The 27439-nt window shown below is 37.9% G+C and overlaps 1 protein-coding gene and 2 long non-coding RNA genes across 3 annotated transcripts; 1 reads left to right on the top strand and 2 right to left on the bottom strand.

Moving 5' to 3' along the window:
• The first annotated feature begins 5109 nt into the window (after positions 1-5109).
• Positions 5110-7094, top strand: LOC103425937 (peroxidase 3-like). The gene is made up of 4 exons (XM_008364034.4): positions 5110-5549; positions 5654-5845; positions 5958-6120; positions 6512-7094. Exons 1-4 carry the CDS (start codon positions 5340-5342, stop codon positions 6925-6927), a joined length of 981 nt encoding a protein of 326 aa, XP_008362256.3. The 5' UTR covers positions 5110-5339; the 3' UTR covers positions 6928-7094.
• Positions 7095-10835: 3741 nt separating this feature from the next.
• LOC139193799 (uncharacterized) lies at positions 10836-12212 on the bottom strand. The gene is made up of 2 exons (XR_011578281.1): positions 12150-12212; positions 10836-11193 (listed from the first exon to the last, which is right to left on the bottom strand). It is a non-coding gene; the product is annotated as an uncharacterized lncRNA (long non-coding RNA).
• A 10209-nt stretch (positions 12213-22421) lies between these two features.
• LOC139193798 (uncharacterized) lies at positions 22422-27094 on the bottom strand. Its single transcript, XR_011578280.1, has 3 exons — positions 26781-27094; positions 23449-23515; positions 22422-22643 (listed from the first exon to the last, which is right to left on the bottom strand). It is a non-coding gene; the product is annotated as an uncharacterized lncRNA (long non-coding RNA).
• Between the last annotated feature and the right edge of the window lie 345 nt (positions 27095-27439).

Here is a 27439-nt window from a genome sequence, read left to right as displayed (position 1 = left end):
TGAGAAAGCATCATCACATCATTTCAAAAATATGGTAGTGGGATGTCAACAGGCCTGTGTTGGAGTACAACCTCCCACTCCTTATGAGATAAGAAACAAATATTTGGATATGGAGTATAAAGACATTGGCGAGTATGTTAACAAGTTGAGGTCAAAGTGGGAAACTAATGGTTGCACAATCATGTGTGACGGATTGATTGGCCCGACCAGATTGTCTATCATAAACTTCATGGTATACTCCAAGGGAAAGACAATTTTTTTGAAGTCTGTTGATGTTTCAGACCATATAAAGAACTACAAGTATATTTACAAATTATTGAGGGATGTAATCATGGAGGTGGGAGAGCATAATGTTGTCCAAGTCATGACCGACAATGGTTCTGCATTTGTCAAAGTTGGAAAAAAGTTAATGAAGCATCATAATGTGTTTTGGACATCATGTGCAGCACATTGTATTGATCTCATGTTTGAGGCAATGGGGAAGAGAGAGAATGTTGCTACTGTGGTAAAAAAAGCTAGAACGATCACAAATTATATTTACAATCACGGTTAGTTGTTGGCAAAGATGCGTGAATTTTGCAAAGGAGAAATTATTCGTCCAGCTACCACTCGATTCGCCACCAACTATATTGCATTAGACAACCTACTTAAGAAGAAAGCAGAGTTGAAGCAACTATTCACTAGTGACAATTGGGCCAACCACAATTTGAGCCGCTCAAATGCAGGTCGTATGGTGGAAAGTATATTGCTTGATCATGCTTTTTGGACTCAATCAGAACATGTGTGCCAAGTGTTTGAACCTCTTTACAAAGTTTTATGGATTGTTGACACATAAGTGTATCCTACTATAGGGGCAATATATGAGTTGATGCGTGTAGTGAAGGATGAATTGGAAAGAAAACATGGTGCAAGGTGGGTCATAAAGATAATTGAAGATCGATGGTATAAAACATTATACCATGATTTGCATGCAGCAGGTATAAATTATGTCATAATTTGCAATTCATTTCTTTAGTTGCATAAGTATTATTTCTCTTATTAAAGTATGTGTTTCTTTGAACAACATATTATTTGAATCCTCAATACCAATACAGACCCGGTGTTGGAGATGATGGTACCCTTATACGTGTTGTACATAATGTATACTCTAAATTAGACCATGCATCACCAGTAGTTGGCCAATTTGGAAATGAGGTACACAATTACTTAAATTATAATAATTACTTTGTTGGATTAAACTAACACGATTTATTGAATTCAGCTAACATGGTTTAAAGATGCAAGAATAACTTTTGGAGAACCAACATCAGTTGCTGCTCGAACAAAAATGTCTCCTAGTGAGTGTAAACATATTTCACGATAAGTTTATAATATAATTTGTTGGAGTTATTGGGCTTATCAACATTGTTTTTCATTGTAGCTGAATGGTGGATTATGTATGGGACCGATGCACCAACTGTGAGAAAGTTAGCAATCAAAGTATTATCACAAACAGCTTCCTCATCTGCTTGTGAAAGAAATTGGAGCACATTTGCACTCATACACACAAAGCAAATAAATAGGTTGGCTCATAGTAGGTTGGAAAAATTAGTTTATTGCTACTACAACATGAAGCTTCAAATTCGAGATAAGGAAGCATAAATAGATCATGTCGACCGTGGTGACCCACTAGATGTGTTTGATATTGTTGGTGAAGATGATGATACAGAGGGTAACCAACTTTATCAATGGATTAGACCTCTTCATTTAGATGATGATGAAGGCAACCCAGCTCCTAGAGTTGCTGAAGAAGCACGTAATGAAGGGATAAATGTAGAAAGTGTATTAGAGGAGGAGGTGGGATCTAGCAGCGCTGACTATTTGGAAGAACTTTTGCGTCCAAGACCAAGAAACACTGGAATTCCACCTTATTCCAATCCTACACAACCACAACATCGTGCTGATACTAATGATAGCTCTAGTACAAGATCAGGAGACTCACCTACCACCGAAGGTGGGAATGATGAAGGATATAGTGGAGCTAGAGGTAGTGGTGGTGGATATGGAAACTATGTTGGACCACCTCCCGGATTTATGAGCCCCTTCACTGGTGAGGCAAACTTCATGCATGCAACACAGGATGAGGACCATGGCAGTAGGCAGGCAGGACCAGGAATTGGTGTCATAGGGAAGGACTATACCCGTAGAGAAAGAGGCAAGGGGATTTTGTCAAGTCAAGAAGATGACTCATTATCTATAACTTCAGACTCTGTTGGAGTGGGAAGTAGTAACTATGGTTATACTCATAACCAACCATTTCCCTACCCTTCATATCCCATTCCTGTTGGGATGGAATCGAGCGACTCATGGAAACAATTCGAGACTCAATCTTCAAATGATTTTGCTTATGGACAACGTCAACCAATCTCGGATCCATATGGGTGGCATGTTAACAATTACATGAAAAACTATTTTGGGGATTTATCATTTGATAACTACTCTTCACAATACACTCACTCTACACATAGAGATGATGAAGATAGTGAAAAATTTGAACCTCATAGGAACTCTATGTGGTACTAAGTCACTCATGTATCTTACCATGTAATGTATAAAGTGTAAAATATTGTACTAATTCATTTTATATAAATGATTATGGTGTGTTTAAACTTCTTTCATTAATTACTACATATTTTCTACACTCACAATGTTTGCCAGCTCGCTATATAATCAACTTGATAATGTTAAATCCATCATGCAATGCATTTCCTTCCAATTTTTTGTGATAAACTAATAGATAATTGACTAAATAAACATCCTGCAAAGTTTCAATAAAAATTTCCAAGTTTTTCTTACAATTTCCGTGGTTTCCATATTATTTTTATCGATATCGATAATATCCCGATATTTTCATCGATATTTTTGTGTTTTCGGACTACCGATATTTCCGATATCATCGATATTTAATACCTTGGTAAGAACTAAGAAGGGAAAAATATGGAATGCGGAAATCACTTCATGTATACATTTTGATTCAGTTGGTGATTTGAATTTGCAATTGTAAGTATGAATATTGTTTGCATAATTAGTAATGCATGCATGTGTTGCGTGTTCCAAAAGGGTTATAGCCAAAATTGGTTACCACGTCGTGATGATTTTGGACTGCCATGGTGTGGGAGCCTTTCAACAGCATATCCTGTAAATGTTTTATTATTTTCCGACAAATAAATTATTTAGGTCATTTCATTTTTATAATATATTTGTGTTTCGAATCAATAAGGCTTGAACATTATTCGATTGAGACAGAAAAGTGGTTTGTATGCAACAAAGTGTCGGACACAATTGATGGCTAACTTTCATCGACGTGCTCTGGTTGTGTTGATTATTATATCATATGGCCCGGCGTCCACCAATTAGACATCGGATAAATATCACAACTCTAACATTTACATATTGATAAAATTATAATAAAATTCACCAACATTTGAGAAGAACATGGATTGCACTTCAAAAAATTGAAAAGAGAACGAAACTTTCTGTAATTTGGCTCTGCTATATAAATATGCAGTTCAGTCATGAATCACCATATGTATCATCACCAGTAATGCATCACCATTTTGTATATATTCATTTATTTGTGTATTTCTATATAAAGCTACCTAGTGACACATGAGAATATCTCCACCTAGATTATAGAAAGAATTAATAAGTTAGAGCAATTTTTCCTTCAAAGATACATAATAACCAACCTCTTTGTATGCTTGAAAGTAATAATTGGAGCAGGTATTCTCCCTTAAAAAATACATAATATTGTTGTAGGTGTATTTTAGTGAGGGAATAGGGATAAGTTGTGGCACATGAGAAAGAGAGAAAAGAGAGTTGGAGAATCTCTATTGGGTTATTTCTCATCATTTTGTGCCTTTATTTATATTAAACATAGCGGGATTCTTTGCCCTAAAAGGAATACAAAGTCTAATAGGAAAGATCTAGAACATAATCCGAAATTCAATTTGCTAAGATTTACACAATCACAATTCTAGTTAAAAAGAATTGCAATAAATAGATTAACTCATAACCAACCTTATATATGCTTAAAAGTTCCATTACAAAGTAGATGACAAGCTAACAAAGATTTATCATGTGTCATCCTCACTTTTAGTACTACTTTTTTTTTTTAACTTTAATTTTCATTATGGAAACCCTAAAGCGGATTCTCTTCAATTGTTTTCATTGAACTGTCTAAAGCCCTAGAGGTACATCTTTCCATGGTACGAATAAAGAGCTAGCGAAGTACTAGACTTTACTAATTTGCCTTGTTACTCCGATATATTAATTCTTAGTCCCGAAGCTTCATAGAGATATTGACAGGGATTAAAGAAGTGATTTCAGCAATTGCCTGCACCGGCAAACATATATAGCTGAGGAGGCCTTAGGTTCGTCAGCTCGACTCGATCGATTGACTTGTTCTTTGCCATCTTGTCATTCATTGCATAATATATATATGTTTTACTTTCTTTAACAAGGGAAGCAAAGCAGGTGGAAGCAGATAAACAATTATTGTTAATAAATTGGATAGGTTAGAAGAATGATAAGAATTAAATTGCCAGTATAGGAGCAGGTGAATAAACTGCTTAATTTATATGCAAATGTAAGATCAATATCCACCAAATCCACGTTACATGTTTATACATGTAAAGCCTCCACCATTGACTATTAAAATTGGTGCGTACCAATTTAATTAATCCAGTTTCACATTTATTTGAATATGACGGTCACATTGTTAAATGATTTTACTAATTTACATATCATATATAACATGAAGTTGAGAAAATTAAAAATGTATGAACTTAGAGTATAAATCTCTAATAGTGAATAGATACACGTGTAACAATATAAGTAGATTGGTGACATCATATGGTAGTGTGTGATGATTAGACCAATAAATTGATACTCATTCCTCAGGCACATGTACTTAATCACCAATTACCATGAAAAGGACATGAAATTTGGTGGCAATGAGACCATAAATATGTGCTTCAAATATAATCCATCACCAAAGTACAAAACATTCCTGATATGGGATTTAATTCACTTGTCTTATGGGGAACAACCCTAACTGCTCGTCCTAGTTATAATATTAAAGAAATGATATAGCATCGCTTCCAAGCACATGTTAGTTGGATAGCTGGACTATTTTCGTCACCTTGCATTTTCTTATTTTGCAGAGGTCCACAAAGTTGAAGTTGGGGCCTTGGGGGAGGCTTATAAATTTCAAACCACAGTTTTGTAATTGCAAATACTTTCAAATCAAGTTTCTTTCCTCCAAATTAATACAAGTTGAAGCACAGTTACAACGAAAAATGGGGTCGACTCGATTTTCTGGGATTTTGGTTTCATGTCTTTTGGTGATCATAGGCCTCAGTGAGGCTCAGTTGCAACTGGGTTTCTATGCCAAGAACTGCCCGAATGCAGAGAAGATTGTGAAAGACTACGTCGAGGAGCACATCCACAACTCACCCTCACTTGCAGCTGCTCTCATAAGGTTGCACTTCCATGATTGCTTTGTCAGGGTATGTATCCATCTTCTTCTCTCTACAGACCAACATTCTCTGCAAGTAATATCATTAGGGTTAGAATTGTAATTTGGAACTAATGAATGATTTTTGCTTATTAGGGTTGTGATGCATCTATTCTTCTGAACTCGACTTCAAGTAACCAAGCTGAAAAAGATGCTCCCCCAAATCTAACCCTCAGAGGGTTTGACTTCATCGACAGAATAAAGAGCCGACTTGAAGCTCAATGCCCTGGAATAGTTTCTTGCGCAGACACTATTGCTTTGGCAGCAAGAGATTCTATTGTTGCAACAGTAAGATCTCCAACCAACCATCAAAGTTTAAAAACCAAAATAATCAAACGTCCCAATTATTTATTGGATTTCAACTTTGTTTATTTATTTGTTTTATGGGCATGGTGTGTAGGGAGGTCCAACTTGGAAGGTTCCAACAGGTAGAAGAGATGGGGTGATCGCAAGGAGGGCAGATGCCTTAGCCAACATTCCACCCCCAACTTCCAACTTCAGCAATCTCCAAAGAACTTTTGCCAACACGGGTCTTGATTTGAAGGACTTGGTCTTGCTATCTGGTAAAGCTAATCCTTAAACATAATAGTAAATATGCAAATAAAGGAAACGAATCTTCTTGCCAAATAATTATCTTACCTGTTACATATGATTATTTAGATTAGAATCTCACAATGTATACGTTGTAATGTTCTCTTATTAGATCTATATTGATTATGAATCAAAATTACAAATTATAAACGACAATTAACTTAATCGAAATGTTAATTTACAATCTGACAACGTGTACTACAAAAACAACATACAATAACTATTAACATCCACAAATAAAATAGATAAAAACATATGTGATACATTTGGCAAGGAAATAATAAAATAGTGCCAGTAATGCTACCATATTAAAGCTAATATCTAATCACACCGTATGGGTTAATATGCTTTTTTTCTTCTCAGGTGCTCACACAATTGGGGTCTCTCATTGCTCATCATTTTCAAACCGCCTTTACAATTTCACCGGAGTGGGTGACCAGGACCCCGCTTTGAACACCCAATACGCAGCGAATCTCAAGGCCAACAAGTGCAAAACTCCAACTGATAACACCACAATTGTTGAGATGGACCCTGGAAGCGTCAGGACTTTTGACCTAAGCTACTACACACTTTTGCTCAAAAGGCGAGGGCTCTTCCAATCCGATGCTGCTTTGACAACCAGCTCAACAACTTATAATTATATCCACCAGCTGCTCAAAGGTTCACTGCAGAACTTCTACGATGAGTTTGGAAAGTCTATGGAGAAAATGGGTCGGGCTAACGTTAAGACTGGATCGGCTGGCGAGATTAGGAAGCAATGTTCAGTTGTGAATAGCTAGAAAATGATAATCTTTGGTTAATTTTCAGTCTCTCTCTCTTTTTTTTTTTTTTTTTTTTTTTTGGTGTGATAAAATTGATAATGATTGTAAACTGCATGTTATGCTTTTTGATATTGTATTGTTTTGTATGAATAAAATTGAGGTCCATTTGGAGTGTTGCTTTCTCATAGTCAACTTTGTCTTCGTGTAACATTAAATCTCATAGTCAACTTTGTCTTCGTGTAACATTAAATCATTGGTATTGGGGAGAAAAAACTGTTTGGAAAATATAAAGAAAATATTTTAGAGAATTATTTTAATTAGGGATTTGATATGATTTGATTTAATTAGGGATTTTATATGATTTTTTATTTGGTTTGGTTTTGGTTTCTTTGTCTTGATCTCTTTGTGAGTGAGAGAGATTCTCTCTGAGAGTGAAATTTTTTTCTCTCCATGAGTGAGAATAGCAACAAAGCTAGATCTTCTTTAGGCCCCGGCACTAATTTGGATTAAGGTTTGTGACAGCCCTTACTGCATCATCTCTGCTTCCTCTTTCTTCTTTTATTTTTTTTTGTTTTTTTGTTTTTTTTTTTTTTTGGGTTGCTTTTCTCTGATTTCCTTCATTTTTTCCTTAGTCTTTCCACTTCAACTATCACTGATCTTCCTGTCCTAGATCTATTCATCCACTTATCCATACATGTCCTTCATTTGGCTTCCACCGATCCCATCTCCGTTTCAATCTGCAATCTCTATTGACTGCGAACTGTTGCGGTCCTTAACTGGGAATGTTATGTGCATAGAGTTTCAGTATTCGCACCCGCTCGGGTGGCCACACCACCTTCTTCTCTTTGTTTGCCTTTTCTGGCAGTGTTTCTTATGGTAATCCCACAGGCTTCTTTAGTTTCTCTTACTTGGTAATTGCAATTGGCGAAATATTATCTGATGAAAGACAAAGTCCATTAACTTTCCATTTATAAGGTGTTGGATCCTGGCAAGGTATAAAATATCGATGATACCAGAAATATCGGTAGTCCAAAAACACAGAAATATCGATGGAAATATCGAGATATTATCAATATCGATAAAAATAATATGGAAACCATGGAAATTATAAGAAAAACTTGGAAATTTTTATTGAAACTTTGCAGGATGTTTATTTAGTCAATTATCTATTAGTTTATCACAAAAAATTGGAAGGAAATGCATTGTATGATGGATTTAACTGATTTAAGTTGATTATATAGCGAGCTGGCAAACATTGTGAGTATAGAAAATATGTAGTAATTAATGAAAGAAGTTTAAACACACCATAATCATTTATATATAATGAATTAGTACAAAAAAATTCAAAAAAAAACCATATATATAAATATTTTAGCATATTTTCACAAAAACATAAGTGATATTTTAACATATTTTCATAATAAAAGAATGATAAAATGCAAAAAAAGTATCCAACAAACAAGTCCAAAATTTAAAAACACATAATTTTGAGATAATTGATTTTACATCCTACTTTAATAAAAACGAACGCCTAAGACAAAGAAACTAAAAGAAAGGAAAAACATAAAAGAAACAAATAAATTAAAATAAACAAATAATAAAACAAAAAGAAAAAAAAGAAAAAGTTGTGAGGGCTCACCTAGATTCGAAATCAAGACCTAGAGCCATGGGAAAAACGCATCAAAAAGAAAGAAAAATTCGATGGGCGCTAGGGTTCAAATTGGAGAACTTGGGGATTGTGAGGACATGTTGACCAACACGTCCAAATCCACACTGGTGTCAATCTTTAGCAACAACTATAATATATCCAAATTTAGTAGCTTATGTTCATTTCTAAAAAAAAAAAACCCTAGCACTTTCTATCTTGCCTCGAGCCTATAGCCCCAAACGGCTCTTTGTCTTTCCGTGTTAGACTTTTCCCATTCAACAGACATGGCATGCACACATGTCATGCATCCATGTGGTGAACTTCTTAGGATTCCAAAATAAAGGCTAAGATGTGCCCCATTTTTCCCATTTCTGATTACCTTTTAGAAATCTTAGGCCTCTCTCAGACATATCTCTCAATAATTCAAGGACCTCATTTCATTTCACTCGGCCCTCTCTTCCCATTTCTCTTAAACCTCTCTCTCTTTAAGATAAAAAAAAAACAAATAGCTCTCGTCGGTGCCGTCTCTCTCTCTAAACTCTCATCTCTCTCATTTCTCTCTGCACCGAGACCCACATACACACACGCACACCATCACACCAGCTTGAGGAAGACACCCATCGTCATCAGCAACCTCGTCTTTCTCCCTCTCATTCTCGTCTCTGCAACTCGACGACGCAGGAACCCTTCGGCGAGTTTCTTGAATTTCTCCGGTTAGGTAAGCTTCAAGTTTACCTCATTTTGTTCTAGATTGAAGTTTAGATGTGAAATTTAAGTTCTATCTCGTGTTTTTGCAAGGTTTTTAGGACGAAATCGGCTCGGGAATAGGCACACCCATCCGACATGGGTGTCGACGAACTTTCCGAACACCTCCGACCATTTCACGGCAAACGGAAGTTATAAAAACATTCCTCTCATCTTGTATTTCATTTTGATACCTAGATCGGAGTCTAGGGTGCTCTTTTACAGTCGGCCGGAGTTGTAGAAGCTCCGGCGTTCTTCTCCGATTCGCACATCTCCAAAATATCGCGATATTATCGATAATATCGCGATATTTTGACGAAAACTTAGTGGATAAGTATTAAAATATCGGTAACTCAAAAAACCGATATTATCGGCGAAATATCACCGATAATATCGGCATTTCATACCTTGGTTCCTGGCAATAGTTGGTGGTGACGGTTCGTAATCATTATGGATGTCATAGTGGTGCTTTCGGCAGCAGCTTGGAAGGAAGTAGATAGGGTTTGCTTGTCTGTTTTCTCTATTTTGGGCCTGAAACAAAGTTTTGGGCTTTTGGTTACTCTAGAGGTCCATTCTTTTGATTGTGTGAATATTGTCTTTTGGCCTCTATTTTGTAATTATGTTGTGCTTAGCTAATAAAGTAACCATTGACAAAAAAAATTTAAAAAAAAAAGAAGGTATTTTTGTCTTGTGGACAAAGGATTATTTTGATTTATTTCCTCGTATTGTTCCTTTGTAATCTTATAATTACCTCCTTTGATCAACTCAAATGGTTGGAGTTAATACATAATTTTTTAGCCCAAAAATTTAGGTTCTAACCTGAAAACAATTTTTCTCCGCTAATGGTTTTGACTTAAAATTTTAGCCCCAAAATTTATTTCTTCATTTTGCTCCTTTACATATATATAATTTCTTGTGGTTTCCATTATGTAAATTTTTTTCAAGTGTCTAAACTAGTTAAATTTTAATTCGTCATTTGTAGATTATTCTTAGAAAAAGATGAAGGATAGAAAAGCAGTGGGCCCAGATGATATACCAATCGAAGTGTGGAAAGTCTTGGGAAAGATGGGTATAGCATGGCTCACAGACCTTTTCAATAGGATTTTGAAAACGAAGAAGATGCCAAATGAGTGGCGAAATAGCACTTTGGTGCCTATCTACAAGAATAAGGGCAACATACAAAATTGCATGAACTATAGGGGTATTAAGTTAATGAGTCATACAATGAAGCTCTGGGAGAGAGTAATTGAGCATAGACTGAGGCAAGAAACACGAATCTCGAACAACCAATTCAGGTTCATGCTAGGGCACTCAACCATGGAGGCAATTAATCTTTTACGAAGATCGATGGAAAGATATAGAGATATGAAAAAGGATTTGCACATGGTCTTTATAGATTTAGAAAAAGTGTATGATAAGGTCCCAAGAGACATTCTTTGGAAGATTTTAGAGAAAAGGATTTTAGAGAAGAAATGAGTACAACTAGCATATATTCAAGTTATAAAAGATATATATGATGGAGCAAGAACTGCCGTAAGTATGAAAGACAAACCGAAAGTTTCCCCATAACTCATCTTTAATAACACACCCCGAACAAGATCAAGGTATGATGGCCGTCACGTGAGAGCGACATAGCCATGTGCACAGTGCGGAAGCAATAAAGATAAGAATTATACAAATAATTAAAAACCGAATTACTAGAGTGCACTACTAAACAGGAAGTGATAGGAGTTAGTTACAACAGTAAACACTCCTAATCAGAGCATAATAAGTCTAGGTGCAGTCCAGTAGGACAAGTACCAGTTATACAGTACCAGGAATGTCCTACTATTATTTAGATAGGTCACAACCGTTGACGTCCTCAAGTCACCAACAGCAAGCTTACTTAAAACCTGGAGGGGCGTAAAACAGAAAGCGTGAGTGGGCAAAAACAAATGTTTTACAAAACCATTTCATTTATCAACATATCTAACCCCTCGCTATAAAACATGTATAATTTTTCCCAGAATCAGGATATAAGCATATACATAATATATATATATATATATATATATATATATATATATATATATATATATATATATATGAAATCATATCAATCTAATTCATGCTTCACATAATCATATTCAAATATATGACATGCCAATATATAACAGAGTAAGCAATCCAAGTAAGAATAAATTCATAGAAATATGATATGTTAGCCGGAACCCCTGTGATAGTCTGTACGGTTGAATCATAGCTCTATGTCAATCTAGCCGGAGTCACTACAATGACCTATATGGCAATATAATGCACATAAGTCGAAACCACTAAAAAGGTATGTACAACAAGATTGGGTGTAATATAGTTATGATCAATTTTACTCTCTCATAATAGCCGGGCGATATATCGCTAGTCACCTACGAGTCAGAACCATAATTAAGGTCTGTATGACAAAACTGTGCACTTAAGTTGGATCCAATATGAGCATATAGTGCGGGAGGTGACATAAATAAACAGGCATGTACTTCATATCTCTGGCTAAATCACAATCACCCTAGGTGCAGTTTTATGAGCTCAACATCAATCCATCACATACCACATCATCAATGATTCACATAGCCAAACATAACTTACCTGAACTTACCTGTGCCTCCACATCATCATGGTTACATATATATATATATATATATATATATATATATATATATATATATATATATATATATATGTAACCATGAAATGCATATTCAGAATATAAAAGCATTTGGCATATTATTTCAAAGCATACTTTCCTTAAAAAAAACGCATTTATGGGAAATATATCAAGTATATAAATATATACTGAAAACAAAAGCCCACTCACTGGTATGTCGACGGGTCATAACCCCCGAGTCGCCCGTGGATACGCTCGTCCTCGGGATAAGTCTCACATATATGCTAATTAACTATAAAAACGTTATTTTAAAGCACATAGACAAGACTAGCTAATAACTTCTCATACATTGCTCAAAATGAGTATATATGGGTATATGAATACACCACAGTAACCTACATAGCCTCAAGATCATCACCAAATTTTTAGATAAATTTTTCGAGCTCTCATGAGCCGCCACGCGCCGGCAAGGGCACGGCAAAATGCGCCCCCCACGCACGGCTATGTGCCAGGCACATGTAACAGAACATGAACGACGTTAGGAATATTCCTCAGAATATTTCATTCAAACCCAAAGGTAACCGTCCAAACTAACTGACGGCGTTAGCGTATTCTGTCAAAACTGACGGAAGATTCCTCTGTCTTCTCCAGCGAGTCGCCGGTCGCCAGTGACTTCGTCGGTTTCTGGAAAAATATTAAAATAGTCCTAACTTCTTCATTTTTGCACCATTTTTCATGAAATTTGAACCATTGGAAAGCTAACCACATGTAGAATCATGTTATACTATTTTAAGCCTTGAAATCCACTAGAATTTACCTGAGAAAGCTTGGTAATCCAGTCAACTTCAAAACTAGCTATCCCGATGTCCAAATTTATCCAACGAACCACCCTGAGGCTTCGTAGGACCTCCTAAAGATCTCTATGAGCTTGAAATTCCCTGAAACCAACATATTTACGTCCATATGAATAGTGACCAAAATCGGGGCTAAGGTTTCCACGTGAAATCGAAGGTTTCCTTACCTGAAATTGATACATTTGAACTCGTAGAGTCCTCACGAACACAATGGTACCATTTTCTTCCTTGATCTGTGAAGTTTGGGGTGTTCTTGCCCTTGTCCGTAGTATAGCAAGGAGAGAGAGAGTGAAACCGAGAGAGAGTACGGGAGAGAAAAGAGAGAGGCTGGGGATGTGTGTGTGGTCCCAAAATGCACACCAATCACAACTAAGAGAACACTTAGTTCTAATTGGATCCAATAAAAGAGGAATATAATTAATTGGTCCAAAATCTTAAGTTTAAACCACCCCATCCCATAATAATTATCAACATCCAAGGATATTTAGGTAATTTTACACCGTCGATAACATAATTAACGTACATCTCCGGGATGGGCTGTGACAATATCCCCACCTTATAAAATTTCATCCTCGAAATTATACATAACAAATACATCCACTAATAATCACAAAACAAGCGTGGATACATCTCTCTCATCCGATCTTCTGTCTCCCAAGTAGCTTCTTCCACTGAATGATTTCTCCATAACACTTTTACCAAACGAACTGTCTTGTTCCTTAGTTCTTTGTCCTTCCAATCCAATAGAGTCACTGGTTCCTCATCATAAGTCAAGTCCGAATTGATTTCCAAGGGTTGAGGAGGAATCACATGTGAATGATCCAAAACATAAAGCCGAAGCATCAAAACATGAAATACATCGTGCACCTTGGACAACTCTGGAGGCAACTCAAGCCTGTAAGCAACCTCACCGACTTGCTTGGTGATCATATATGGTCCAATGTACCTAGGACTCAACTTTCCTTTCTTTCCAAATCGTATAACACCTTTCCAAGGTGATAGCTTCAGAAATACTCAATCGCCTGCATCATACTTCCGATCAGTGGTATGTTTATCTTGTTAAAATTCATTTGTCCCACATTGGCCAAAAGGCTTGAGAACAAGCCATTTATATAGAATTACCCCACTCTAACTAATATCGAGGCCTTTTGTATTAAAACCCCACACCTGATGGATTGAGCAGATGGCCAAATGGGGACGGTATCGGTGTTGTTGGAGTGGGCCCATGGCCCGTCTACCTGAAATTTAAGATGTATGCTAAGCTTTTTTGTCGATATTGGGCCGCTTTCAGGTTGGACTTAATTACCTGAACATTTTGAGTAGTTATCTCCACAATCTCAGGGCCCACTAAAACTCTTTCGCCAACCTCTGACCAACATAGAGGTGTACGACAAGATTTCCCATAAAGTGCCTCAAATGGTGCCATACCAATACTCGAATGGTAACTGTTGTTGTAGGTGAACTCCATCAAATCCAAACAATCATGCCAACTATCTCCAAACTACAGCACTGAAGATCTCAACATAACCTCTAATGTTTGAATGGTCCTCTCAGATTGTCCATCTGTCTGAGGATGATATGCAGTACTATAAAGCAATCTCATACCAAGAGCTTCTTGGAATGCTATCCAGAACTTGGAAGTAAATCTAGGATCCCGATCAGAAATAATATTAACTGGCACACCATGATACTTCACAATCTGCGATATAAATAACTTAGCTAATCGACTTAACGAATACTTCTCCCTCACTGGAATAAAATGTGCTGACTTCGTAAGCCGATCAACTACCACCCAAATGCCGTCATAACCATTATGTGTACGAGGGAGCTTGTACACAAAATCCATAGTAATATTTTCCCATTTTCACTGTGGAACGGGAAATGGCTACATTAACCCAAACGACTTTTTCCTTTCAGCTTTAACCTGTTGGCAAATGGCACACCTACTCACATATTTGGTAATTTCTCTTTTCATACCCGGCCAATAATAAAATGGTCTAATGGTATGATACATCTCAGTACCTCCTGAATGCATCACATATGCCGAAATATGTGCTTCATACAAAATTTCCTTCTTTAACTCTGCATTATTCGACACATACATTCTGCTTTCCTGCATAAACATGCCATCAGTTTCTCGAATCTCGAAATCTTTCTTTTTGCCTTGGTTCCTAGCTTGAATTATTTCTTGAGTCTCTTCATCATTCATTTGAGCCTCAAGTACACGGTCAACCAAAATTGGCCTAACCTGAAGATTAGCAAGCAAGGCTTCTTCTCGATCTTCCACTCCTAGCTCCACTCCAGTGGACCTCAAATCTGCTAGAAGAGGAATATGACAATCATAAATGGCATTAAGTCTGGCTGAAGTCTTCCTACTAAGTGCATCCGCCACTGCATTTGCACGACTAGGATGATACTTGTTGATGCACAAAACCGGAGGTCTTGGAACAACGTAAATCCGACCGTGAATCTGCAAGAAATGTAAATAACACAAGATGTATCATGGTTCACCCCGAGGTTTGGGCTACGTTCACACTGATTATGTATTTATCTGAGGGAGAGAGGGCTCTTAGAGTAAGAGCTTTGAGAGGGGGTGAGAGGGCCTAGGAATTGGCCTCTGAGGGTGAGAATGAGGCTCTCCCTAATTGTGAGAGTGAGGGGTCATTTTATAGAATAAGGACTCCTCACTTATTACATGTTTGCCCCTTCCTTTATCACATAATTACATTTAAGTCCCCCAAGTATTTGTACGAGATCTAAATAAGAGGCCATAAATATTGTATAAACAGTAGTCCCCCAAGTCTTCAGTCAAGAGAGTCTGTTGGCTGGAGACTTGAAATTCAGTCCATGTGTGGGCCGAAGTAACTGGATGTTGTATTAAACTGATGCTCGATATGAGGCAATGCTCAATCTTAAATGATGCTCAACTAGAAGTAGCACACACTGCAAGGCTGCTCGGCTCGTGGCTTATATTGCCTTGGTTGGCTCGACTTGTGGCATTTGAAGGTGAGGGAGTCCCTTTTATAGAATAAGGGTTCGTTCCTCAATACATGAATGATGGGTTAGAGTTGATGTTCGCGGCGAGGCGGTTGCTCAGTAGGTGGTGATGCTTTCTAATGATGGTGAGGGAGTCCCTTTTATAGAATAAGGAATCACTCCTCAATACATGAATAATGTGCTAGAGTTGATGCTCTCTAATGATGGTGATGAGTCCCTTTTATAGAATAAGGGCTCGCTCCTCAATACATAAGTGATGGGCTAAAGTTGATGCTCTCTAATGAAAGTGAGGGAATCATTTTAATAAAATAAGGGCTCGCTCCTCAATACATAAATAATGGGCTAAGTCACCCAAGTATTTTTCATGAAGCCCAGTTGAGGCCCAATATATGGTACATAATGTAGTCCCCCCAGATATTCGGTCAATAGAGTCTGTTGGCTGGTGACTTTGAATTGAATCCATGTATGGGCCGAAGTGGCGGTTGTTCGGAGGTAGTATTTGTATACCCTGCACTGAAGCTTTGTAGGTAAAGCTTTGCAAGTAAAGCTTTGAAGCTGGAGCTCTGTAAATGAAGCTTTTGAAGCTAGAGCTTTTGTAAATGAAGTTTTTGAAGCTGTAGCTCTGTAAATGAAGCTTTTGAAGATGATTGACATGAGTAATGCTCATGAATGTTTATGTTGATTGACATGAGTGATGCTCATGGATGTTGACATGAGTGATGCTCATGAATGTTGACATGAGTGATGCTCATGAATGTTTATGTATGATTGGATGAGTGATGCTCATGAATGTTTATGTATGATTGACATGAGTAATGCTCATGTATGATTTGAAGTACTGGGCGTACTTTTGATCACCTGGTTGGTGACATGAATGTCTAGTTGCCAAATGATTTTAGAGTACAGGTTGTACATTTCATCACCTGGTTGGTGGCATGAATGGCTAGTTGCCAAATGATATTAGAGTACGGGGTGTACATTTCAACACCTGGTTGGTGATAATAATGGCGAGTTGCTGAATAATTTTGGAGTACTGGGCGTACTTTTGATCACCTGGTTGGTGGTAATAGTGGCAGGTTGCCGATTAATTTTTTGTAGTACTGGGCGTATTTTTGGTCGCCTGTTTGGTGATAATAGAGGGTCTGGCTCTTTTGGGCATATGGGACTTCACTCTCCACACAACATTCCAGCCCATTTATTGTGGGCTTTGCCGTTTTTTTTTATATTTTTTTAATTTTTTTTATTACCATCTGATGGGGTTTATACAGATGTCTTTGAAAGATAAGAAAAATAAATTACATCATACAAAAACAAAGATCGTTGGTGCGTTGCTTTTGCTTTTGCTTTTGTTTTCTGCTTTGCTTTTTCTTTCGCTTTCTGTTTTGCTTTTGCTTTTCCACCACTCTCTCTGTCTCTTCACCTGGCAAAAAAAATGAATCGTAATCATAGGAAAATTTTTGTTTTTCTTCTTTTTTCTTTCTTTCTTTTTTTTAAAACTTTTTTTTTCACTTTTGCTTTGCACCTTTTCTTTTTCTCTGCTGCATGGTTTTGCTTTCTCCGTTTATTGCACCTCTTTCTATCTTTGAGCTGTCATGCATGTGCACCCGGTACTAAAATAGGTATTGGAAAAGAAACACCAACATCCATGGGGAACGCCGACATCCAACCGTTTGCAACGATGTGAGTCACAGGAGCATCGCCAGCCGTGTGATTAAGTTGGCCAAGCACCTCGCCGTAGAACCACTCACAATCTAAGATCAGAAACCCGAGCTCATCAAAATAAATTATCCCTCATATGTGTGGTGAAGGCAAGTAACAACAACCCGCCTCCTCGTTTCCACTTTCTCTTTGTTATCATGTCTTGATTGGACTCTGAATGATGGAACCTTAACTTGGCATAGCTCGTTGAACTCCTTCCACTGCATCGCTAACTTGTTATAGTTTTCTGATCTCCAATCTAGTGATTGTGGCATTGAATGCAACATCTTGTCCAAAAGCTTGACAGGAGCTTCAAATTCATATTCCATAACATGGACACTGTAGAACTGTATATTTGCGAAGATAGCTCGCTCGTCGGAGATATAATCATTCATACAAAAACATTATTCCAAAATTTGAACCAGCCATGGAAGTAGAAGAAGATAGTTATGTTGGTTCCATTTGAGCGCCGCAGCTATTCTGCTTTTGAGCTTCTTCAAGTCTCGAATCCACATGTCCGTAGTCTAGATCCAAATATGGATCTGTTTCCTAGAACCAGTGTTGCAGCTGTTCCTTATCTTACTCTTTCCGGGGTGAATCGCGTGGCTGCCATTCACCTCATCGGCGTCATCGTAAGCCTCGATCTGCTTCAGAAGTTTCAAAGCTGCCGAGGTTTTCTCCATGTCCCTCGACTGAGTCGCCGACGACAAGAGGAAGATCAGGAATGGCAGAAGCTGCAATGGTCGAAACGATGGCGTACCGCTTCTGGTTCACGTTGATCCTCCAATGCCAGCAGCGCCAGATCTTGGTGGGAGGGAATGGCTGCGGCGGCGGTCATTTCTTCCTTACATTTCGACAAGGCTTTGATGTTAACTTGGTCAGGACAGAGTACAGAGTTGGGGGAAATAGGCGTTGGCCGAGCAAGGAGTTAGAGAAGAGAGAAAGAGAGGTCATGGAGCTGTGAAATGCGACAAGGCTTTGCTGTCCTTCTCTCTGTGTGTTTAGAGAGAGAAACAGGGGAGAGAGAGACTGGATTTTTAGAGAGAGTTTTGATTTTTGTGACTCCTCTGTAAAAGGATTAGGCGAGTGAGAGATAGAGTGTTTGGTTTCTGGGTTTTTTTTTTGTGTGCAGATTTTGCAGATTCACGGTAGAGGTGAAAAATTGAGAAAGAACCGACATAGTTTTTCATGTCGTTTCCCACAGACGGCGCCAAATGTTAATGCATAAAACCGGGGATCTTGGAACAACGTAAATTCGACTGTGAATCTGCAAGAAATGTAAATAACACAAGATGTATTGTGGTTCACCCTAAAATTTGGGTTACGTCCACACTGATTATGTATTTATCTGAGGGAGAGAGAGCTCTGAGAGTGAGAGCTTTGAGAGGGGGTGAGAGAGCCTAGGAATTGGCCTCTGAGGGTGAGAATGAGGCTCTCCCCAATTGTGAAGGTGAGGGGTCCTTTTATAGAATAAGGACTCCTTACTTATTACATATTTGCCCCTTCCTTTATCACATAATTACATTTAAGTCCCCTAAGTATTTGTACGAGATCTAAATACGAGGCCCTAAATATGGTATAAACAATACTCAATCGTGCAATCATAGTCACTAAGTAACTCAATCCACCTCCGCTGTCAAAGATTAAGATCTCTTTGAGTAAACAAATACTGAAGACTCTTATGATTTGTAAAGATCTTACATTTCTCACTATAAAGATAATGTCTCCAAATCTTCAAGGCAAAGATGATAGCTGCTAATTCCAAATCATGTGTAGGGTAATTCTTCTCATGAGGTTTCAACTATCTCGAAGCATAAGCAATCACCATACCATGTTGCATTAATACACAACCCAAACCATTCAGAGAAGCATCACTATAAACCTCATCATTACCGCTATCATCTGGAAGCGCTAAAACAGGAGCATGAGTGAGATAGTACTCCAACTGCTGGAAACTTTGCTCACATTTATTATCCCACTCAAACTTAACATATTTTCACGTCAACCTCGTCAATGGCAAAGCAATCACTGAAAAATCCTTAACGAACCGTCTATAATAGTCTGCTAAGCCAATAAAACTCCGTACCTCGGTAACGGTTCGAGGTTGCTCCCAATTCTCCACAGCTGCCACTTTTTGAGAATCCACTTGAATGCCTTGAGTAGAAATAACATGTCCCAAAAATGCCACTTGATTCAACCAGAATTCACATTTGCTAAACTTAGCATATAGTTGATGTTCCCTCAAACTACTCAACACCAACTTTAGATGTCTAACATGCTCAGCCTTAGACTTAGAGTATACCAAAATATCGTCAATGAAGACAATAACAAACCTGTCCAAATATGGCTGGAATACTCGATTCATCAAATCCATAAAAGCTACTGGTGCATTAGTTAACCCGAATTGCATCACAAAAAACTCATAATGATCATATCAAGTCCTGAATGTTGTTTTAGGGACATCTTCATTTTTAATCTTCAACTGAGAGTATCCTGACCTCAAGTCAATCTTAGAAAATACGCAGGCACCTTTGAGTTGATCAAATAAATTGTCTATACAAGGCAATGGATAACGGTTCTTAATGGTTACCCGATTCAATTGCTTGTAATCAATGCACAGCCTCAAGGTTCCATCTTTCTTCCTCACAAATAAAACTGAAGCTCCCCAAGGTGAAGTACTAGGCTGAATAAAACCTTTATCCACTAACTCTTGCAACTGGACTTTCAATTCCCTTAATTCAGCAGGAGCCATTCTATAAGGAGTTAAGGATATGAGATTCGTACCTAGAAGCAGATCAATGACAAACTCCACCTTTCTATCTGGCGACAATCCAGGCAAATCCTCAGGGAATACATCCGGAAAATATCTGACCACCTGAACATCCTCCACACTACTAGGAGCATCATCATTCAACACCACATGAGCCAAATATCTCTGACAACCTTTCGACAACAATCTCTTTGCTTTCATGGCTAAAATAATAACATACCTCACCCCACTAGGCTCTTTTACAAATGTAACTTTAGGTAATCCAGGACAATGAAATGTGACTGTCTTCCTATAACAATCTATCTTGGCACGATTATAGTGCAACCAATTAGTGCCCAAAATCACATCAAAATCCATAATATCCAACGACATAAGATTAGCCGGCATAATAATATCCTCTACTATCACCGGACATCCTGGATATACCCGATTCACAAAATATCTATCCCCTCTAGGCATAGAAAATTCTAAATTATATCCTAGAGGTGTAGGATGAGGTTGTGTCACTTGAGCAAATGTATGAGAAATAACAGAATGTGTAGCACCACAATCAATCAATACTCTAATAAAATGACCAAGAATATTTAATGTACCCATAATTAAATCTGGTCTTGCAGTGACATGTTATGGATACGCCCCTAATTCTGTTGTCGTCCACCACGACCTATGTTGGCATGAATACCACGTCCCTGCCTCTGCTGACTTGACTGCCTCGAAGATCTTGCACTACTAGCAGCAATCTCTCCTTGCTGGGGCTATCCCCCTTGGTACCACTGAGATCCACTGGCTGATGTGGCTGGTAAGACATAGATCCTCCCCGATACTGAGAATACCCACTCTGATACTGAAGATCCTGAGAGTATTGCTGCTGTCCTGAGGTGTAAGGAGCGGCGTCGCCCTGATAGTGGTAGGCACCTCCTCGTCCAGTCTGAGAATAACCATTAGATCCTGAAGCTTGCTGGGTCGATGCAAGTGGTGGGAAAGAAGGTTGCTGGGGTCTCTGCTGATTCTAAGGGCATTGGGCAGCTTTATGACCCATCTGTCCACAAGTAAAACATTCATTACTGTCTTTTCTACACTCCCCAAAATTCCGATTATTACACATGCAGCATAAAGGAGCACCAGATCCACTTGAACCACCAAAATCTCTCTGTGTCAGGAACCTCATACCTCTAGTGAATCTACCACCTCTCTTTTACATATTAGTACTCAATCATTCGCTAGAAGAGCTAGAACTACCACCACTTCTCTTAAAGTTCTGGGTCTTGCGGGGTCCCTGAAATGTTTGTCCTTTTCCTTTGTCATCTCATCTCTGGCCCCTATTCTTTCCTTCCTCATCCTCAGTTTCACTAGGCATGTTCCTTAATCCTCAGTAGAATCTCATAAAACTCCTGGTAAGAGGCATAGTGAGTCGATGTCGCTATGGAACGCCATTTCTTCTTAGTACCCAAACTGAAACGGCGAAACATCTTTACCGGATTAGCAGCAAGCTTCATATCATATCTCGACAGATCAGTAAACATCCTATAATACTCACTAGCGGACATCTTTCCTTGCCTCAGATGAGTAAACTCATGTTTCTTAAGATCGATATACGCATGAGTAATGAACCTTTTTTCGAAACAGCTCCTTAAACACTCATCAGTCCATAATCTCTTCTGGGGTCAACTGGTAAGACTCATATCTCCACCAGGATGCAGGCTGTTCTCCCAAAAACTAGGTAGCCATCTCGACCTACCTATCAGAAGAAAGATTCTCCTGACTCTACATCACCTGAAAGGTCTTCTCCACATGATTCAGCTTATTTTTCTGCCCCCTCATGACCTTCATTTCCAATGAAGTGAGTTAACTTCAGATTATGAACTGTCTCAAGAGGTGTCATCTAAGGAGTACGGAATGCTGTCTGAATGGCAGAAACTATAGCTTCCCCTAATTGAGCAATATCAGGGAAACTAGATTCAGCTGATTGACGGGGCTCTCTACAAGGCGGCATAGTTCTGACATAAGACATCACAAGGATTAGAATATTCAAGAATTATATAGGACTGCTAAACCTAGGCTCTGATACCAAACTGACACACTCCGACCGAGATCAAGGCATGTTGGCCATCACGTGAGAGTGACGTAGCCATGTGCACAGTGCGGAAGCAATAAAGATAAGAATTATACGAATAATTAAAAACTGAATTACTAGAGTGCACTACTAAACAGGAAGTGATAGGAGTTAGTTGCAACAGTAAACACTCCTAATCAGAGCATAATAAGTCTAGGTGCAGTCCAGTAGGACAAGTACTAGTTATACAGTACCAGGAATGTCCTACTATTATTTAGATAGGTCAGAACCACCGACGTCCTCAAGCCACCAACAACAAGCTTACTTAAAACCTGGAGGGGCGCAAAATAGAAAACGTGAGTAGGCAAAAACAAATGTTTTACAAAACCATTTCATTTATCAACATATCTAACCCCTCGCTGTAAAACATGTATAATTTTTCCCAAAATCAGGATATAAGCATATATATATATATGAAATCATATCAATCCAATTCATGCTTCACATAATGATATTTAAATATATGTCATGCCAATATATAACAGAGTAAGCAATTTAGGTAAGAATAAATTCATAGAAATATGATATGTTAGCCGGAACCCCTGTGGTAGTCTGTACGGCTGAATTCATAGCTCTAAGTCAATCTAGCCGGAGTCACTACAATGACCTATACAACAATATACTGCACATAAGTTGGAACCACTAAAAAGGTATGTACGACAAGATTGGGTGTAATATAGTTATGCTTAATTTTACTCTCTCATAATAGTCGGGCGATAAATCGCTAGTCACCTACGAGTCGGAACCATAATTAAGATCTGTACGACAAGACTGTGCACTTAAGTTGGATCCAATATGAGCATATAATGCGGGAGGTAACATAAATAAACAGGCATGTACTTCATATCTCTGGCTAAATCACAATCACCCTAAGTGCAGTTTTATGAACTCAACATCAATCCATCACATAACACATCATCGATGATTCACATAGCCAAACATAACTTACCTGTGCCTCCACAGCACCACATATATATATATATATATATACACATGAAATGCATATTCAGAATATAAAAGCTTTTTGGGAAATATATCAAGTATATAAATATATACTAAAAACAAAAGCCCACTCACTGGTATGTCGACGGGTCGTAACCCCCGAGTCGTCCGTGGATATGCTCGTCCTCGGGATAAGTCTCACCTATATGCGAATTAACTATAAAAACGTTATTTTAAAGCACATAGACAAGACTAGCTAATGACTTCTCATACATTGCTCAAAATGCGTATATGAATACACCACAGTGACCTACACAATCTCAAGATCATCCCCAAATTTTTAGATAAATTTTTTGAGCTCCCACGCGCCGCCATGTGCCAGACACATGTAACGGAACATGAACGGCGTTAGGAATATTCCTCGAAATATTCCGTTCAAACCCAACGGTAACCGTCCAAACTAACTGACGGCGTTAGCGTATTCCGTCAAAACTAACAGAAGATTCCCCTGTCTTCTTCGGTAAGTCGCTGGTCGCCGGTGACTTTGCCGGTTTCTAGAAAAATATTAAAATCATCCTAACTTCTTTATTTTTGCACCATTTTTCATGAAATTTGAACCATTGGAAAGCTAACCACATGTAGAATCACGTTATACTATTTTTAAACCTTGAAATCCACTAGAATTTACCTGAGGAAGCTCAGTAATCCGGTCAACTTTGAAACTAGCTATCCTGACGTCCAAATTTATCCAACGAACCACCCCGAGCCTCCTTAGGACCTCCTAAAGCTATCTATGAGCTTGAAATTCCCTGAAACCAACATATTTACATCTACATGAATAGTGACCAAAATCGGGGCTAGGGTTTCCACGTGAAATCGAATGCTTCCTTACCTGAAATTGATACCTTTGAACTCGTAGGGTCCTCACGAACACAATGGTACCATTTTCTTCCTTGATCTGCGAAGTTTGAGGTGTTCTTGCTCTTGTCCGTACGTATAGCAAGGAGAGAGAGAGTACGGGAAAGAAAAGAGAGAGGGTAGGGATGTGTGTGTGGTCCCAAAATGCACACCAATCACAACTAAGAGAACACTTAGTTCTAATTGGATCCAATAAAAGAGGAATATAATTAATTGGTCCAAAATCTTAAGTTTAAACCACCCCATCCCATAATAATTCTCAACATCCAAGGATATTTAGGTAATTTCACACCGTCGATAACATAATTAACGTACATCTCCGAGACGGAATGTGACATTTAAGTCCTTACCTTTTTGTATTGGTAATGAATGAGTTAACGGGACATATTGAAGATGATATTCCTTCGTGTATACTTTTCGCAAACTATATAGTGTTGATAGATGAAACTCAAGAATGAGTAAATGCGAAGCTTAACCTTTGGAGATAAGTGTTGGAATCTAAAGGTCTTCGCCTAAGTCGGTCAAAGATAGAGTATATGAAGTGCAAGTTCAGTGCAAACAGAGGCTCAAATAAGTTAGGGGTGAGGATTGAAGATCAAGAAATACCAAAAAGCGACATCTTTAGCTACCTTGGATCTATCTTGCAAAAGAACGGAGAGTTGGATGGAGACCTTAATCATAGAATACAAGTTGGATGGATGAAGTGGAAGAGTGTATCCGGCGTGTTATGTGATTGTCGTATGTCATTGAAGCTCAAGGGAAAACTTTATAGGATGGCAATGAGGCTGGCAATGATTTATGGCATGGAATGTTATGTGGTGAAGCTTCAACATGTACATAAAATGGGTGTAACGGATATAAGAATGCTTCGTTGGATTTGTGAGCACACGAGCAAGGATAAGATTAGGAATGAGCATAGGCGAAGCTACAGAGGAGCGAAGAGGGGCGGACGCCCCTCCCCTCACTAGAATCAAGCCCAGGAGCGATGGTTCCACCCCTCTGGTGCCGTCAGAAATGATGGAGTCCCTGCTACTACTCTGGTTTCTTTGTTGTTGTACACAGCAGCAGCAATGAAGGGTTATAATTTTTTTGAAAGTTCTTAGGCAAAACTACACCGTTTTGCTTTATTGAGATTTAAAAAAATGATTATAGTGGGGACCACTGGTTCCCCATTTCTTCTTCACACTCACTTACACCCCGTCCCTTTTACGAGAGCAGCAAAATATGCCCCAAAACTCACACTTCACAAATATATATACCCTCAAGTTCTAACTTGTTAAATTATATTGGCAATGTATTTAATTTTGTATACATGAATATAAATTTTAGTCTACAATCACCTAATGTAAAGTAATAGTTAGCACATAATTCAATCTCTTACATATGTGTAAATATTCGATAATTGGTAGTGTTCATTTTAATCTTTTCAAATGAGTAAAAAAAATGAAGAGTCGTATGTATTTGGAGCTTACCTTAAAAAAATAAGTCAACTACAATTTACATTGTTCACATTTGGAATGATTTTTAAAATAGTTCACGAAGTTTTAAAATTCTCATAATGCATCATAAGATATATTATAAGTGTATTAATTTTTATCTTCGGCCTAATTGTATGATAATTTATTAAATTGATGATATTGTGAGCTTGAGAACCTTATATGAGCTAACTTGTAAACTATATTTGCACCCGATTGACAAAAAACCTCTTTAATTTAGGATTATTAATCTTTTTAAAATTCGACTTCGACAAGCATTTAACTGAAATTGAAGGGTGATTGGTGTCGAAAATGTGTTTTTATGGATGATTAATCAGAAAAGAAAAAAAAAGTATTTCAAATAGAAGAATTTGCGACGATCAACGGCAAATTTTTTCCTCGAAAAGTTTTTTCGACGGCTCAATACCTTTTTCTACAGCATTTTACCCTAGCTAATAATGTTTCATTATGCAGTCAATGAGCATATTATGGAATGTTTTCATGACATGAAACCTCGTCGACAACAATTTTTTACCCTTTCAAATTTCGCCCCTCCCCTCAATAATTTCTAGCTTCGCCATTGGGAAAGAGGATATCCGAGGTAAAGTAGGAGTAGCCGCATTTGAAGAAAAGATGAAAGAAAATCAGTTATGGTGGTTTGGATATGTGAAATGAATGCCTACTGATACTCTGGTTTAGCCATCTCTAACCGACTCTACCAAAGGACTATAGGGCTAAAAATAACCCGTTTTGACACGAAAATCATCTTCAACCGAGGATTAGGCCAAAGGGTTTGTGGATCCCACTCGGCCAAGAATCTCAAAGTAGGCCAGCGAGCTGGCCAAGATCAACCAGCCAGCCAGCGGGCTCTTTGATTGCTTTCTGCACACTTTTCTCTTCTCTTTGTATATCTGAAGAAAACCCATTGCAAAATAACCAAAATTAAAACTACCCATTAAACCGATTTCTTGATCCATGAACCTAAATCATCATAGAAATTAACCCACAACCCAAAAGTTCGAAGAAAATTGAAAATTATGGTAAAAATTAAATTAGGGTAAGTTAAAAAAATACCTCGAATTTGTCGTTCGATGTTGCGGCACTCTTGACGAAGATTGCGCTGCCAATCTCTAATTGCTGTTGTGGATTTGGCTTTGGCTTTATTATGTTCATCACCCTCTCCATATTTTTTTATTATAATTTTTTAATTTGAAAAGTTGGGGTTTCTGATTGATGGTGAGGAACTAAATTATGCGATGCTTTGCTTGATTTTGAAGCGAGGACGAGGATGATGATCAAACTCAAAATTATTAAAATTCAATTGTGAAAAGCGAAAAAGGCAAAACTTATATGGGTTTTTTTAGCTTTTGAGGACGAGTTTACACTTTACAGACAACGATGGAACATGTTTTGTTTAAAAACCATACACCCTAAGTATTCTTTGGGTCCGTGTGGCCTGTTTAATATTAATTAGCAAGGAGATAGCCCAAAATAGTTTTGTAAACCCAAATAAGGATTTTTTTTTTTTTTGTATTTTAAGTTGTAGTTTTTAAATTTAAGTTGTTGTATTTTTTAAATTAAAATAATAAATTATGTTTGGCCCTCTCGGTTGGAGATGGTTTTTTGTCATAAGGCTATGTTTGGCCTATGGCCCTCTGGCCCCTCGGTTGGAGATGGTAAGGCAATCTCTAATCAAGGGCTGATCAGATGGCTCGTTTTAGCCATTTAACCCT

Source organism: Malus domestica, chromosome 17 (genome assembly GCF_042453785.1).
Source record: "Malus domestica chromosome 17, GDT2T_hap1".
NCBI classification, from domain to species: Eukaryota; Viridiplantae; Streptophyta; class Magnoliopsida; order Rosales; family Rosaceae; genus Malus; species Malus domestica.
Note: the sequence above shows the minus strand (reverse complement) of the source record. Positions and strands in the feature narration are given on the sequence as shown.